General features: G+C 40.1%; 1 protein-coding gene and 1 long non-coding RNA gene across 5 annotated transcripts in view; one reads left to right on the forward strand and one right to left on the reverse strand.

Annotated features, from left to right (window-relative positions):
• The window catches only part of LOC116983488 (ATR interacting protein), a 38,861-nt gene extending 25,581 nt beyond the window's left edge, over positions 1-13,280 (forward strand). For 3 of the 4 annotated variants that reach the window (XM_033037281.1, XM_033037283.1, XM_033037284.1), the window contains 7 exons: positions 2,729-2,858; positions 3,404-4,135; positions 6,531-6,673; positions 9,423-9,514; positions 9,668-9,754; positions 10,441-10,693; positions 11,059-13,280. In XM_033037281.1, coding sequence (XP_032893172.1) covers positions 2,729-2,858; positions 3,404-4,135; positions 6,531-6,673; positions 9,423-9,514; positions 9,668-9,754; positions 10,441-10,693; positions 11,059-11,132 — 1,511 coding nt within the window. In that variant the 3' untranslated portion in view covers positions 11,133-13,280. The remainder of the gene's footprint in view (positions 1-2,728; positions 2,859-3,403; positions 4,136-6,530; positions 6,674-9,422; positions 9,515-9,667; positions 9,755-10,440; positions 10,694-11,058) is intronic. The other variant, XM_033037282.1, reaches the window with a different exon arrangement.
• LOC116983489 lies at positions 11,550-14,615 on the reverse strand. The gene is made up of 2 exons (XR_004414706.1): positions 14,369-14,615; positions 11,550-11,808 (listed from the first exon to the last, which is right to left on the reverse strand). It is a non-coding gene; the product is annotated as an uncharacterized LOC116983489 (long non-coding RNA).
• Between the last annotated feature and the right edge of the window lie 1,497 nt (positions 14,616-16,112).

Genomic DNA, 16,112 nt, shown 5'->3' on the forward strand with positions numbered 1-16,112 from the left:
TAAACTCTGATGTCAGGACGGTCGAATACACTTGGAGCGCCCGAAGTGGCACTTTCCTACCGGACACCGCGGCTTCAGGATGTGATAGGCCGCAGGCTGGCGGTCGGAGCTCGTCTTCGGCGATCCCCGGCAAGGGATCCCAGACGTAAGTCTACGCCACGCCCGCGGCGAGAAGCTCCGCAGACCACAGCCCTATGATGCCAAAGTCACCAGGCCAGCGATCGGAGCACTCTCTGGTGACCCCCGGCAAGGGTTTGCCCCTGCTCCGCGATGCAAAGGTCCACGCTGCGCCCTCTGTTGAAGCTCTGTGCCTGACTCCGGGAAAGGCCGCTCCAATCCAAGCTGTTAGGCCGCGAGAAGGGAGGCAGAGAAGCAACATGGAAAAAGTCGCCTTTTCCCCACCACCCCCACACAAGACACACCAAGAAACACCCAAAACAAACACTTAGACAAACCATAAAAAGTCAAAATAACGAACACGCTGCTGGCAGGGCAGCCGACTCGCACCACCCCCAATCGACAGAAAAAACTGTTAGACGTCAGCCAAACCTTAGGCTTACCAAAATCAACTGTTTGGGACATCATTAAGAAGAAAGAGACCACTGGTGAGCTTACTAATCGCAAAGGGACTGGCAGGCCAAAGAAGACCTCCACAGTTGATGACAGATGAATTCTCTATAATCTAAAAAAATCCCCAAACACCTGTCCGACAGATCAGAAACACTCTTCAGGAGTCAGGTGTGGATTTGTCAATTACCACTGTATGTAGAAAACTTCATGAATGGAAATACAGAGGCTACACGGCAAGATGCAACCCACTGGTTAGCTGCAAAAATAGATGGCCAGGTTACAGTTTGCCAAGAAGTACTTAAAAGAGCAACCACAGTTCTGGAAAAAGGTCTTGTGGACAGATGAGATGAAGATTAACTTATATCAGAGTGATGGCAAGTGCAAAGTATGGAGGAGAGAAGGAACTGCCCAAGATCCAAATCATACCACCTCATCTGTGAAACACGGTGGTGGAGGTGCTATGGCCTGGGCATGTATGGCTGCTGAAGGTACTGGCTCACTTATCCTCATTGATGATACAACTGCTGATGGTAGTAGCATAATGAATTCTGAAGTGTATAGACGCATCCTATCTGCTCAAGTTCAAACAAATGCCTCAAAACTCATTGGCCGGCGGTTTTTTCTTCAACAAGACAATGATCGCAAACATAGTGCTGAAGCAACAAAGGAGTTTTTCAAAGCTAAAAAATGGTCAATTCTTGAGTGGCCAAGTCAATCACCCGACCTGAACCCAATTGAGCATGAGTTTATATGCTGTAGAGAAACCTGAAGGGGTCTTGCCCCAAAACAAGCATAAGCTAAAGATGGTTGTAATACAGGCCTGGCAGATCATCACCAGAGAAGACATTCAGCAACTGGTGATGACCATGAATCACAGACTTCAAGCAGTCATTGCATGCATAGGATATGCAACAAAATTTATAAACATGACTACTTTCATTTACATGACATTGCTGTGTCCCAAACATTTAGTGCCCTGAAATGGGGGGGACGGGGGGTGGGGGGGACGGGACGGGACGACGAAGACTATGTTTAAACACTGCTGAAATTTATTCATGGTGAAACCAAAATGTATAAAAATGACCTTTATTAAAATTTGACAATGTGCACTTTAACCACATGTGATTTTTCCAATTACAAATCTCAAATTATGGAGTACAGAGGCAAATAAATAAATGACGGGTCTTTGTCCCAAACATTATGGAGGGCACTGTAGATGAGAACAGACCACCCATCCTACTGATTGAGAAAATGAGACATTAATCGTGCAGATGATAAATTAGTTAGCTTTTAATAGTTCTTCTTTCATGTTCATTAGTACCATTCGGCCCATCAAGTCTACTCCGCCATTCAATCATGGCTGATAGACTCGGCTTGTACTCGCTGGAATTTAGAGGATTGAGGGGGGATCTTATAGAAACTTACAAATTTCTTAAGGGGTTGGACAGGCTAGATGCAGGAAGATTGTTCCCGATGTTGGGGAAGTCCAGAACAAGGGGTCACAGTTTAAGGATAAGGGGGAAGTCTTTTAGGACCGGGATGAGAAAAATATTTTTCACACAGAGAGTGGTGAATCTCTGGAATTCTCTGCAACAGAAGGTAGTTGAGGCCAGTTCATTGGCTATATCTAAGAAGGAGTTAGATGTGGCCCTTGTGGCTAAGGGGATCAGGGGGTATGGAGAGAATGCGGGTACGGGATACTGAGTTGGATGATCAGCCATGATCATATTGAATGGTGGTGCAGGCTCGAAGGGCCGAATGGCCTACTCCTGCACCTATTTTTTATGTTTCTATGTTTCAATCTATGTCTCCCTCCTAATCTCATTCTCCTACCTTCTCCCCATAACCTCAGACACCTGTACTAATCATTAATCTATTTATCTCTGCCTTAAATATATCTACTGACTTTGCCTCCACAGGCTTCTGTGGCAAAGAATTCCACAGATTCACCACACTCTGACTAAAGAAATTCCTCCTCATCTCCTTCCTAAAAGAACGTCCTTTAATTCTGAGGCTATGACCTCTAGTTCTTGACTCTCTCCCACTAGTGGAAACATCGTCTCCACTCCATCCAAACCTCTATCCTTCATCGTTTGCTTAGTTGCAGGCATTAGAAACATGTTTTGGTTTTTTTTGTGTCAAATTTGTTCTTTTTAAGGTGCTGTACTGATGACTATGCTGCTCAGCCAACCAGTTGGTCCTCAGAATTTGGGTTTGAGCCATCTCCTCCACTGCAGTTCGGAGGCTTTCACTGAAATGGTCCAACACCATAGTTTCTGCAGCAGCACGTGAGTATAACTCATTATCAATGCTAATAGAATTCCACGGACCTCTGCCGAAGTAAAATAATCGTAAAATGCCAACTTGAACTTTGATAGATTTTTATCGTGAATAATGCAAGCAAATCTTACTAAATAATTGTTAATTTAATTTTAAAATTTTGGAAAACATTTGTGCTGTATCTGCTGATTATTTCACTAGAGAGTAGCACTGTTTCATGGGATACAACTGAGTGTACATAAACTACTTTCTCAATTAGCTATATGCCATTTACAGTAAATGGCATATAGCTAATTTACTGTAAATGGCATATAGCTAATCGAGAAAGTAGTTTATGTACACTCAGTTGTATCCCATGAAACAGTGCTACTCTCTAGTGAAATAATCAGCAGATACAGCACAAATGTTTTCCAAAATTTTAAAATTAAATTAACAATTATTTGGATTGACTGTAATTGCTGTGGAAAACCTACCTGGTTTATTATTATAACACACAAATTGAGAAGGCAGAGAATAAAGAAATTGGTGTAATAATAATTTTCCATCTTTGCAGTGACTCTTCATCAACTGAGAAATCTTCTGAAGAAAGGATAAAAGAAATGTATTCTAATCTACATAAGCAACAACAGTTAGCATTGTATGGCATTAACCTGCTCATCTTGGACCAAGAATTATCAAGAAAAAAGTTGGACATCACAGACATTTCTCGTGAGTTAAGAAAACACAATGACTTGCCTGGTGCAATTCATCTATTACCGCTAATAGAATATTACCTTGATATTTACTGTCAATCTTTGCAAACTGAAAAGGGAGAAAGAAGTCCTTCTAGAAACAGAAATTGCTGTTCATCCAACTCTGGGGAGCTCACTGCCTCAAATGTGGATGATTGTTTACATAATTTGGAAGACTTTGCACTTACTGCACTTGGAGTTCTATATCATCTTGTTTCACATAGTCAAACGGTTGGAAATTCCTTGTTGGCCCATACCTCCAGTCAGAGCACTGAAGGTGGCACATGCTCAGCTGCACAAGTACATAACAAAAGCACACCACCGGCCGAACATGGCAAAGAAGAAGCTGGATCATCCAGGCTCCAAAAGGACCAAGTAAAGCTGCAGGAATCAGCTGACTCAGAACAATCTCCGACTCACTTGTTTAACAAGTTGCTCCAGCTTTCTGACACAGTGACTATAAACATCTCTCATCGAAGAGAGAGTGTTCAGGACCAAAGCTTGAGAGTTTTGGGTAAGGTTGCTGAAAGTGCAAGTGCTGCGCTCCTGCACAGGTAAAGAAGACCAGAGGTTATATATTATATTAGATGACTGTCTTGAAAATCAACCTGGATAAAGGTTGGGCGGAGGCTTGTGGGGGGGAGGGGTGTGGGGGGGGGGGGGAGAAGGGTGTGTGGGCGGGGGGGAGTTGTGGGGGGAGAGGGATGTGTGGGCGGGGGTGAGGGGGGGAGTGAGCTTGGAGAAAAGACGGGGAAGAGCCATGGGCGAAAGGAGGGTATCACGTGGGAGGGGGGGAGGAGCCAGGGAGGGGGACCAGAGGGGTAGTGGCTAGAATTGGCGGTGCGATAGGGACTCGCAGTGGGCACTGGTCGTTCTCCTCCGCTGGGATCAGAGTCTCCACTTTCCGTTTGGCAACATCTCCAACTCCGGGCTGGGCTGGGTCTCCGACGCTGGGCTGCTTGGGGCTGGGCTGCTTCGGGTCCCTCCGAAAATTGTGTCTAGTTGGAAACCTCCGCTGGCCATCCTCAGCTCCAGTGAAGACGCGATGGCGCAGGAAGGGGCGGACCGTCCCGGTGAGTGATAGGGGAAGAGACTAATCCGCGCGGCGCTGAACGGCAGGAGAAGTGATTGATCTGCGCCCGCGCGTTTTTTAAGAGTTTTTAAACCTCGCTAACATTCAACCGATCGGAATGAAACTTGGTGCTATTGCAGCATAGGAGAACGGGGAGTGAGCTGGCGAAAAATCATAGCGCTGTCGCAAATCGTTTTTGCGTAAATAGAAAGACCGCACAAACGGGAAAATAACAAGCTCAGAGTTTTAGTTATGTATACATGTGAGGGGCTTGCTTTTTAAAGTGTTGTGCCTAGAGCATGCTGTTAGGGGTGGTGATGGAAGCAGATATGCTCACAACATTTAAAATGCTTTTAGATCGCTCATGAACATCATTTTAATAAAGGGATGTGCATCATTTGCACGCAGAAGGGATTAGTTTAATTTGGCATCATGTTCAGCACCGACATCATAATCCAAAAGGCCTGTTCCTGTTCAATGCTCTAGAACATCGTGGGTTATCCAATAAAGCAATGTAACTATGCTTCAAGCATTACATTACATTGTGTATCTCTTTATTTAATTGCGTGTATGAAAAACTGTTCATGTTTGACCTTCTGGCCTACGTATTCCAGAACATAATCAGGTATTTTACACATGGAATTTATCGCTTCTGCATTTCTTTAAGACTCAGTTAGTCACGCTTTCCATTGTACAGAATCCTGACTTATCTAACTTCTCCACATCATTTAATCCTTGAAGCCTGGGATTCATCCTGGTAAGTCTATGTCGTCATACATCCTCGAAGGACAGTGTTTCCTTTGTTGAGTGATTTGCGCAGAACCACAGATAGAGTTCATTTAGGGGGTTGTATAGCTATAGTGATTATATTTCAAAGTTCTATTTGCTTTTTTGATTTATTTTTTACCTATCTACATATTTTAAATGTTTTACCTATTGGACATTCATTCTCATTTATCTCCTCTGCTGTGAGGTTTTCTTCATTTTGAAAATTCTCTCTTCTCTGTGATCCTTTTTGCCCATGACTGTAAAATTGAATCCTATCATTTATCCAATTTCAAAACAATCCTCAGTCGTCGGCTGACTGGTGCAGCGCCAGAGATCCGGGTTCAATCCTGACTACGGGTACTGTCTATACAGAGTCTGCACATTCTCCCCGGGTGCTCTGGCTTCCTCCCACATTCCAAGGACATGCAGGTTTGTAGGTTAATTGACCCTCTGTAAATTGCCCCTAATGTGTAGGATGTGAAACTGGGATAGCATAGACCTAGAGTGAGGGTGTTCGGCGGTGGGCCGAAAGGCCTGTTTCCATGCTATATATCTGAACTTTGGACCATTAAGTCTGCACCATCCATAAAGCACTTTTTTTTTTAACACTATTCCGATCCTATTCCTTTTTCCCCCACATTCCCATTAAAGTCTCTAAGATTCTCCCTTTTGCCTATGGTCAATTAACCTACCAAGCTCATGTTTGTTTGGGGAAACCTGAGAATCCTGAAGAAGCTAGGGTGTCACAGAAAGAAAATTTAAGCCCTACAAATTAACAGAGGTCAGGATTGAACCCACGTTTCTGGAGTTAAGAGCCACAATAGCCACGCCATTGTACCGCACCAGTACTGTTTTAAAATAATCCCACAACACAGTTACACCGATTTAGATTGTAACCTAGAGTGTGAAAAGATGCTAATAAAGTTCAACAAGAGGAGACAAAAAATATATTTTTCCTTTTTTTTGTTTGTTTTTGAGCCAATGACAAAAAACCCTTGCTAATTTATCATCTGTACTTAAAAGACATGAAAAAGTGTATTCATCAACAAAATATTGATTTAAATACCGCTTCAAGTAGTTACTTAGATTTTATTTGGATTTTCTGTCAGGTTTCAACATTTACTAAGCAGCCAAGTGCTATTGCGATGCCTTTCTCCAGATTCTTCATGTTCCATCGTTCTACTTGTTGTCCAGCTCCTGGCAAATCTTGCAGATCACGTGGAATTGGCTTCAAAGTTTTGCTCCCAGTCAGGTAAAACGAAAATGCTTCCAACAAATTGATCAGTTTATGCATTTAAAAAAAATCAGATGTCCTGTTTATGAGCACATTGGATGAATGTTTGTGGATCTTTAAAACATTGATTCTAGGTCTGCTGCATTTTTTAATCTTTCAATTTTTTAAGGTAATATTTAGTAGAAACATCAATTTCTCAGTACTCTCAGCTATATTCTACCTGTACATGTTATTGGTATGATGTTAAGTATAAACTAGTTGATGTGAAGATATTATGGACTTCAAATTTGTAGTATCGTACCTGATGTAAAGAGGGAAATAATGGACTGAATGTGTGGCCCTCAGTGCACTCATACATATATGTAGCCATTCCAATGATACGGATGATAGACACAAAAAGCTGGAGTAACTCATGGGGTCAGGCATCATCTCTGGGGAAAAGGAATAGGTGATGTTTCGGGTTGAGACCCTTCTTCAGACTTGATGACAGGGGTTTGATTGAGACCTCTGGTGCTATGTGTGCAGAATTTGCATATTCTCACTGACCATGTGAGTGCTCTGCTTTCCCTCCACATTCCAAACATGTTGCTGGCCTTTTAGGTTAATTGGCTACTGTGTGTTGCTCCTCGTGTAGGTGGCTCATGGGAGAATTGGGAGGGGAAGTTGATATCCATGTGAAAGAATAGTTTACTGGGAAATAGGTTGGTGGGATGGGGAATGGAATGAATGCGATTGCTCAGACAGCTGGCAGAGACTAGACAGCCCTCAAGCAACCACCCTCTGTGCAATAAGGAAATATGAAATACAAAAAAACATTTTGTAATATTTTAATAATCTATGTTTAAAGTATTGTCTAAAAGTCAAAATAAGTGCCGATTTCCCCCCCCCCCCCCCCCTCCCTCCCCCCTTGCTCAATTGTGAAATGCTTGGGCATTAAATGTGTTAAAAGTGCAAGTTGTCATTGAAACCTCCATTTATCCACATTTCTGTAATTGCAGGTCGTTATAGACAAGTTGTGATTTGATAGGATGTATATATTGAGTACCTTTGGATTTCACCTTTTTGATTTTAATTTTGAAAGCTGATCTTGCACAGTTGCGTAGTTTGCTATATTCAGTTATCAATAATATGCCTGCTGGTTACAAAGTTTGTGTAGAACCTGTGTTATCTTGGGAACCAATCAAGAATTTTGTATATAAAAATACTAAGAATTGTTATCTTATGCCTGCATATATTGCATCCTGTTAAATTACTGGGAAGTGAGAATTGCTGTTTATGTTGCACTTGGTGCCAGTGAAAGAGATTGATCTGGCTGACTGCTCTGATCGTTAGCACATTCATCAGATTTCAAATATGGCACTATTATTGTAAAACATTTGATTTTTGAAGAGTACATGAATTAAAAATATATTTTATTGTGGCCTGATAATGTAGTTTTAGTCTGGAACTTTATTTCAAAGTTCTATGAACCTCAGTTACTATCTGTGTAGGAAGAAACTGCGGATGCTGGTTTAAACAAAAGGTGGACACAAAATGCTGGAGTAACAGCGGGACAGGCAGCATCTCTGGAGAGAAGGAATGGGTGTCGTTTCAGGTCGGCCCCGTCTGAAGAAGCGTCGTGCCCCGAAACGTCACCTATTCCCGATGAGTTACTCCAGCATTTTGTGTCTACCTTCAGTCACTATCTGCCATCTTAAACAAATGACAGTTTGCATTGGGAGATTGATAGTGATTTGATTGTTATAAATATTTAGTCAGGCATGACTGACCCTCAGTTATTTGGGTATGCTACTTACCACAACTTGTTGCATCACTGTTAAAATGTTAGTTAACTTTTTAGATTGCAACTCTGATCTGATGCAAAAAAGCCAGATGTAAATCTACTTGTCTTCCTGAGTAATAAAAAAACAAATTGGATATCAGATCTTAGATGTTTTGATCCATAGAGTCAGCTGTACTCTGTCAATTAAACCTTGTAGCTCTGTTAACCCTTTTACAAGATTCTAGGTTCATTTCCGTTCTACCAATTCCCAGCTGGAAAGGAATAGAGATCTGATGTGAATTGTGTAAATATTCAGAATAATAAGCTCCAAATTTCCCTTTGAAAGAAATTAACCTCTGTGACGGGTATTCTTAAGAAAACATTACCATTATCACAAAATGTGTGAGTTGCTGTCTTAAGTTTTGCTACCCGGTTGAATGCATTCAAACTTCAGCATACCAATGCACCAAGTGAATATTTTAATTGTAAATGATATAATTAAAATCAATATTGGTGTACTATTAATAACCATAGGAGGTGGAACCACACTGGGGAAAGCAAATGAGTCCTTGTGATCATATTGTGTTGTGCCCGAGCTTATTTCTCAAGCACAACTCTGAATCTCGTGTAGCTGGTCATTTTAATTTCCTGCCGCATTCTAATTGTACTCTGATCTTTTACTCAGTGCTTTGCAGTCTTCCATTGTATTCAAGAATTTCAATTCATATACCTTCCAATCATTTTTTGGGCAGCATTTTTCGGTTATTGGTAGTGTTTTTCCTGTCGTCATTTTCTCCTACCCTTGTCCCATCCGTTGTTGCCTGTTCATGATAACTCTTTGATTATTTAATCTTTCCATGCTGTAAATCCAATCTACGTATTTCCAGTATTTCTGTTCTTGTTTCAGAATTTCAATATTGACAGGACATATTCCTGCAGTAACGCGTTACGTTGATTTTCATCGTGGTTGGTAATTTTAATAAATGCACTTTTTATTCTTTCCAGCAGCATGCCTGTTTCTTAATCTGTACACATATGCTTCCTCCAGACCTGACACCTCTGCTGGAGATGGGCTCTGGCTCCAGCTTGAACAAGAGGTAATTACTGACTCTGATGTACGTTGTTGTAAAATGAATGTCATTTTTTAAATTGGACAATTGCAGAAGTGTCTTACTTGGCGTATAGAATAATCTTTTTTGCTTAGTCAGTTATAAAACAAGAATAATGTTTTTATTTCTCTATTTTGATAGATTGTACGATTCATCACCAAATTTGGTTTGTCCCATTCTGGTGCAAGTGCCGTGTTAGTAGAATCGGACTGTCTGTGCAATACTGAGGTAACAAATTTTTTTTTTTTTTAAATGCTGTTGATTTTTCTAATAACAAGATTCGACATCTGTCTTTTTGTTTTTTTTAACTAAACGGATTTGAGAATTGTTCATAAATTAAAAATGTAATGATGTTTATTTTTCGGATCCAGTGCATGTTTGAAATCAGAATGAAGAGCATCAGAATCAACATTTTTGAAGTATAATTTCAAAGTTAAGGCCCAGCTACAATGCCCTTTATCGGGACCTAACTCTAGATTTGGGGAACTTATAGATTATGACAAGCAGAAAGATGATGTTACATCTGTAGTTTAAACATGATCTCAAAATGTTCTCTAATATGAACAAGGTGTGATTGAAGATCCATCCTACTGTATGTGTAATTTTTAAGTGCCTTCTCTTATAGTTGTGCAATTGATTTCCTGCGAGTCATTTATAACATTAATTTACAGAGCTTAAGGCATATAGACTTATTTGCTTTTGGAATGGAAATGTTCTTTCCAATCATTGAGTTGTCACAGGCAGATATATTGATGGAGATATAGAAGTTTCATGGCACTGAATATTCTTCCTTCATACTTCAGAATGTGTGCATTTATATTTTGAAATTGAAAGTTTGGTTGGCTAGTTCCATGATATTGGCTGAACTTTGTGGCTGAATAGTATTTATGGTATGCATCTTTCTCATTCTGCAGATCTTGAAGACTTTAATAGTTATGTTACACCGGCAATGGCTTACCATTCGACTATCCACACAGAATCTCTCTTCACTGGGTAATCAGGCTGTGGTGCAGTTCCTACGAGAAACTGTTCTGCTGTTGCACTGCCTTTCACAGAGGGACAAGAATTTTACAGACCATTGTTTAGTTGTACTGCACTTATACGATCAAGTTATGCATGGAATTAAAGCCATTTTTAAAAATCTAGCAGATCTAGAAGAAAATGAAGGTGAGAGATGTTTTATATAATGTGTTTATTTTTTGGGGGAATTGCAAATACCACAGGCAGAACTAGTCAGTGTTTGTCACCTTATTCTCATAGCATCTGGACATGATTGGCAAGTCTGTTAGGATCAAGACGTTAGTGGAATGGAGCAGTGATTGTTATGTCATCACTTTTATTTCAACTGACTTTCTTGGAATCATAGTTTCTTTTCCCCTAAATTAACTAATTAGGTTTTTGAATAAATGTAACACAGATTGAACCACTCCTATTTCATTTGAAATGGTTTATATGCTTTAAAAAAAAATGTATTGGAACACTCCTTTGGCTTGAAATATCCTCATTCTCATTTTTTGCAAATCTTATTTCAGAAATTGCATTGGAAGAGCTGTGTTCTCCTGAGCCTGAAGCTGAGTATCAGGGATTAGAAACTGACGGACCTTAGAGCACCATGGACACGAATGGAAAATAAACCTTCAGTAAAGCACAGATAATTGCGCACTTCAGTGCATTCAGTTGTCTCACGGTATAACTGAGTTGATCTTTCGTAAAGTTAATATCACAGCTCGTCACAGAAATCATAATGAACTGCTTTTAAAGTGTAGTTTGGATGGTTTTGTCGATGCAATGGACACAGCTGTATATGCCTTTTCCATTGATTCAAGTGAGAAAGGAAAAACTTTCTGGTTAATAACATATCTGTCACAACGATCACTGTCAAAACTGTCATTCAAATGTCATATTTTATTTTCTAAATTGCAGATATCCAATATTTTGTATATGCTGACCATACAATAGGGTTTGGTAGTTTGTTAACACTGGACTCTATAAGTGCATCAAGAAAATTAAATTACAAATGATGTAATTGTCAAGTGGTTTATTTTTTTTCTGGTAAACAACAGAACCTCAGCTCCATATTTGTTGTATATGCATTTAAAAAATGTATTTAAAAATGTGCACTGTTATGCTTTGTGCTTGAGTGATTTATCAAGGAAACAGAGGCGTTGAAAGCTTTATGTCTTGATTCCTTGATAATGCTGTGCCAACTGACTTCACAATCTTGCAGGCAGCATAGACCAAAACTGGACATTTCTCAAATTGCTCAGAAGGTCTGGCAGCATCTAAAAAGGAAGGAAAAATATTGTTTCAGAATCAACCTTTTTTTCAACGGTGCAAGTGCTTCCAGCATTTTCCATTTCTGTTTTAGACCTGTCAGCATTTCTTTTTGTTTAAAGTATTTGACAGGTGATGGTTTTGTCAGCTGATAGCTCAGGTAACAGTTCAAAAATGATTTAAGGAGAAGTACCATTGATTGATTATTCGTACTTGAAGAATAAAAAAAGCATAATTTTCAAAAGGAATACGCTGTCTGATCGGTGAATTAATTTGTCCTGTGCCAGTCGAATGTGGGGATCACTGTATCATCTGATATGTAAAATATTTTCCTAACGTCTTTACAACTTAGTTTACAATAAATGTAAAATTATAAACCATTGATGGTGTTTTGTAAATCTGTTTTGAGGTAATACCTCATTCTGCATGAGAAAGTTATATTTTTAATAATTGTGTGATCAAATCCTTAAAGACAAAGCATACTAACATTTTTCTATTAGAAATTTTTAATGTAATTTTGAAATTACCTCTGAATGTCACATTTGCAGGAAAATGATTGGAATTACATTGTCATATATTACATCTTTGACATATCAGCTACCTTCAATTTTGATTATGGCCTATTAAATTTAATTCTTGCAACAAACTATTTTAAGTTGGATGGCTTCAAGTTAAATACATAAGGCTTCATAGAAATGTAATTTACTTTCATAATGCAAGTAACGATATTTCAGATAATGATGCACAAATATGTATTATTTTAAAAACTGTCTTCTGGTTATTAACCTTACCACCAGTACAATATTCTAGATATTGATTCTCGCTTTTGAATCTTAACCACAATGTAATGAGAACCATAAGTATTTTGCCCAGTATCTCATATGCACTGCGGTTACCCATTAACCATTGAAATAATTGTAACTATTTGAAAAATAATTACTATTAATTTTAAAACTCTCCATTGGCTGACTGTCTCTTTTTAATTATGTGTTGGAAGGAACTGCAGATGCTGGTTTACACCAAAGATAGACACAAAATGCTGGAGTAACTCAGCGGGTCAGGCAGCATCTCTGGAGTCTGAAGAAGGATCTCGTCCTGAATCGTCACCTATTTCTTTTCTCCAGAGATACAGCTTGACCTGCTGAGTTCCAGCATTTTATGTCTAGCTTCAAGATGATGTTACATGGAACATAAATGTCTCTGGATTCTTCCGTTTTTTCCAAATATGTAAAAATTAGTAGAAATTTGCTAACATTGTTACGCAAAATTTAACTGCCTTCAATGAGGAAGTAAACCATCCATGCATTGGATTATTTTTGTTCATAAGTCTGTTATGAAATCTATTGAAGAATGGACAAATTTATGTGCACAATTTTTCTAAACAACCACCTCTGTAATTAATGACATTGTGAGCAGTAACCGTTATTGAAACGTCGGGGAACCCATTTCTCATAGGTAGCAATAAAACAAGTTCACTGTGCTGTGTAGTTTTGTTATTGTGTGATTGAGGCATTGGGCATACTTATTTGCTCTTTAAAATTCACCCCGAACAACAGAAGCAACCTTGGTTTAATTCCTCCTCTGAAATAACAGCATCTATGAAAATGATGAACTTCCTTATTGATGCAATGGGTTGGCTGGGATCCACAACATTGGCTCATCCAGGAGGTTTTGCACAACTAACGGATCAAATGTGTCTTTACTGTGAAATGGGCTGTTTGTAAAGTTGTTTTCATTTCTATTTCTCTGTTTCAGTTTTCTGATTTGCACCACATTTTGCAAATTCTTGCTCAACACTAACCTGCGATAAGACTATTGTGGATAAAGGAATTCTGTTGTTCAAAATGAGGGAGAAAACATTTTGGTACTCGAAGTAACAAAAGATCCATAGCAACCTTGATGCCTTTCTATGTTAATGCCGTTTGCTTGCAATTGGCCTGTATCCCTCTACTTTCTTCTCTGAGTCCATATGTGTCTGAAACATTGTAATTATATTTGCCTCTACCACCTCTGGCAGTGCTTTACTTATAACCGCTGCCCTGCGTGAATATTTTGCCTCTGATCTTTTAAATTTCTTCACACATCTTTCAACCTATGCACTATTGTCTTAGACTCTCTGACCTGGGGGGTAAAAACTGTGATCATCTACCCTATCTGTGCCTCTCATAATCTTACAAACCTTAGTCCCTGTGAGAACAAACGCAGTTTATCCAATTTCTCCTTGTAACTAAAGTCATCCATTCCCAAGGTTTCAAGGTCAGTTTATTGTCACATGTACCAATTAAGGTACAGTGAACTTTGAGTGACCATACAGCCATACTAAGTGAAAAACAACAAGACACACAGCCACATAAAATAAAAGTTAACATAAGCATCCACCACAGCGGCTCCCACCATTCCTCACTGTGGTGGAAGGTAATAAAGCCCAATCTTCTCCCTCTTTATTCTCCCGCTGTCGGCGCTGTCGAACCATCCGAAGTTGGGGCCATCAAAGCTCCTGCAGCCGGCGATCCGAAGCCCTCGCTTTGAGGTGATCGAAACTCCCTCGTCGGTATGGTTGAAACTCACCGTGGCTTGGAGCTCCCAAACCAGGTTCTAACCAGGGAACGCGGGCTCCACCATGTTAAAGTTCACAGGCCCGCGGTTGGAGCTCTTCACAGTCGATCCCCGGCAAAGGGATCGCAAGCTCCACGATAGTTAAATGCCGGGTTGTTCCCAGGAAAGACTGCGCCACTCCACGATGTTAGGCCGCAGTGGTGACGGAGATACGATACGGAGAAAAATAGCATCTCCGTCAAGGTAAGAGATTGAAAAAGGTTTTCCCCCACCCCCCACATAAAACAAACCAAGGTTCACTAAACGTACTCTTTAACACGTACTTAAAATAACAAAAACAGAAGAAAGGACAGGCAGACTTGGCGAGGCAGCCACTTGCTGGCGCCACCCAGTGGTTCATTCTAGGCAACACCCTGGCAAATCTTTTCTGCATTCTCTCTTGCTACCACATCCTTCCCCAACTTTGATACGTAATGCTTTGGTTTATGAAGGCAAGCACAGCAAATGGCACTTAAGACCCATGTGTTGAAATTTCAGGGAACTATGAGCATCCCAAGATATCTTGATAAATCAACACTCCTAAGCTCTCTGTTATTTCTTGTATTATATACTGTCAGTATTTGACATCTTGAAATGCATTACTTCACACTTGTCTGGATTAAATTCCATTGACCACCGTTTTTTAAAATCCACTTCTTGGGGGGAGGGGCACATCCACTTCTTGGGGGGGAAGCAGGGTTTTTTACAAATTGATGATTTTGTGATCATGATTGGAATACTTTTATTGTGTTGGCTGAGATATTCAAAAGTCACTATATTTGTGAAATTCAAGGACATTTCTGAGGTCTATTATTTTTTGAAGAAAGTTCATAAATAAATCTTTGTTTGAAAGAGGTGTTTTTTTTACCTTGGTTAGGTTATACATTGTAGTATTGCTTCCCTCTCACTATTACAGTGTGTTTTTATTTTCCTTTGCTGCACTAGCCTGGAAGGCATCTTATCAAAGATAACCTCCATGCTTACAGATGGCATACTTTCTCCATAAATGGAAACAATAACATGTACAAAAATAGTTGCAGTGACACAGTACAGACTAAATAATGTAACCTAATTCAGACTGCATTGTCATTGTGGGAAAGAGATCAAGTACCAAAATTAGAACAGCAAGAGGAACGCAAGGTTAGACCACATCTGTGGAGGGAAATGAGCAGTTGACATTTCAGGTCGAGACCCTTCATCTAGACAGTCCCAATGAGGGGTCTTTCAGTCCAGATGTAGGGTCAGAGTAATACAGTGTGGAAACAGGCCCTTCGTCCCAACTTGCCCACACAGGCCAACATGTCCCAGTTACACTTGTCCCACCTGCCAGCATTTGGTCCATATCCATATAACCATATAACCATGTACCTGTCTAACTGCTTCTGAAATGTCGCGATAGTCCCTGCCTCAACTACCTCCTCTGGCAGCTTGTTCCATTCACCCATGACCCTTTTAGTGAAAAGGTTACCCCTCAGATTCCTATTAAATATTTTCGCCTTCACCTTAAACCTATGTCCTCTGGTCCTCTTCACCTACTCTGGGCAAGAGACTCTGTGCATCATTTGGGTGTTGACGTCCAAAACGTCGACTGTCCATTTCCCTCCACAGATGTGGCCTGACCCACTGAGTTCCTTCACCTGCCTCTTTTTTTTGCTATAGATTGCAGCAATGTTTTACTGACATTTTCAACCTCTCACTTCTGAGGTCTGAGGTCCCC

The sequence above is a fragment of the Amblyraja radiata genome, chromosome 18, assembly GCF_010909765.2.
Source record: "Amblyraja radiata isolate CabotCenter1 chromosome 18, sAmbRad1.1.pri, whole genome shotgun sequence".
Taxonomy (NCBI): domain Eukaryota; kingdom Metazoa; phylum Chordata; class Chondrichthyes; order Rajiformes; family Rajidae; genus Amblyraja; species Amblyraja radiata.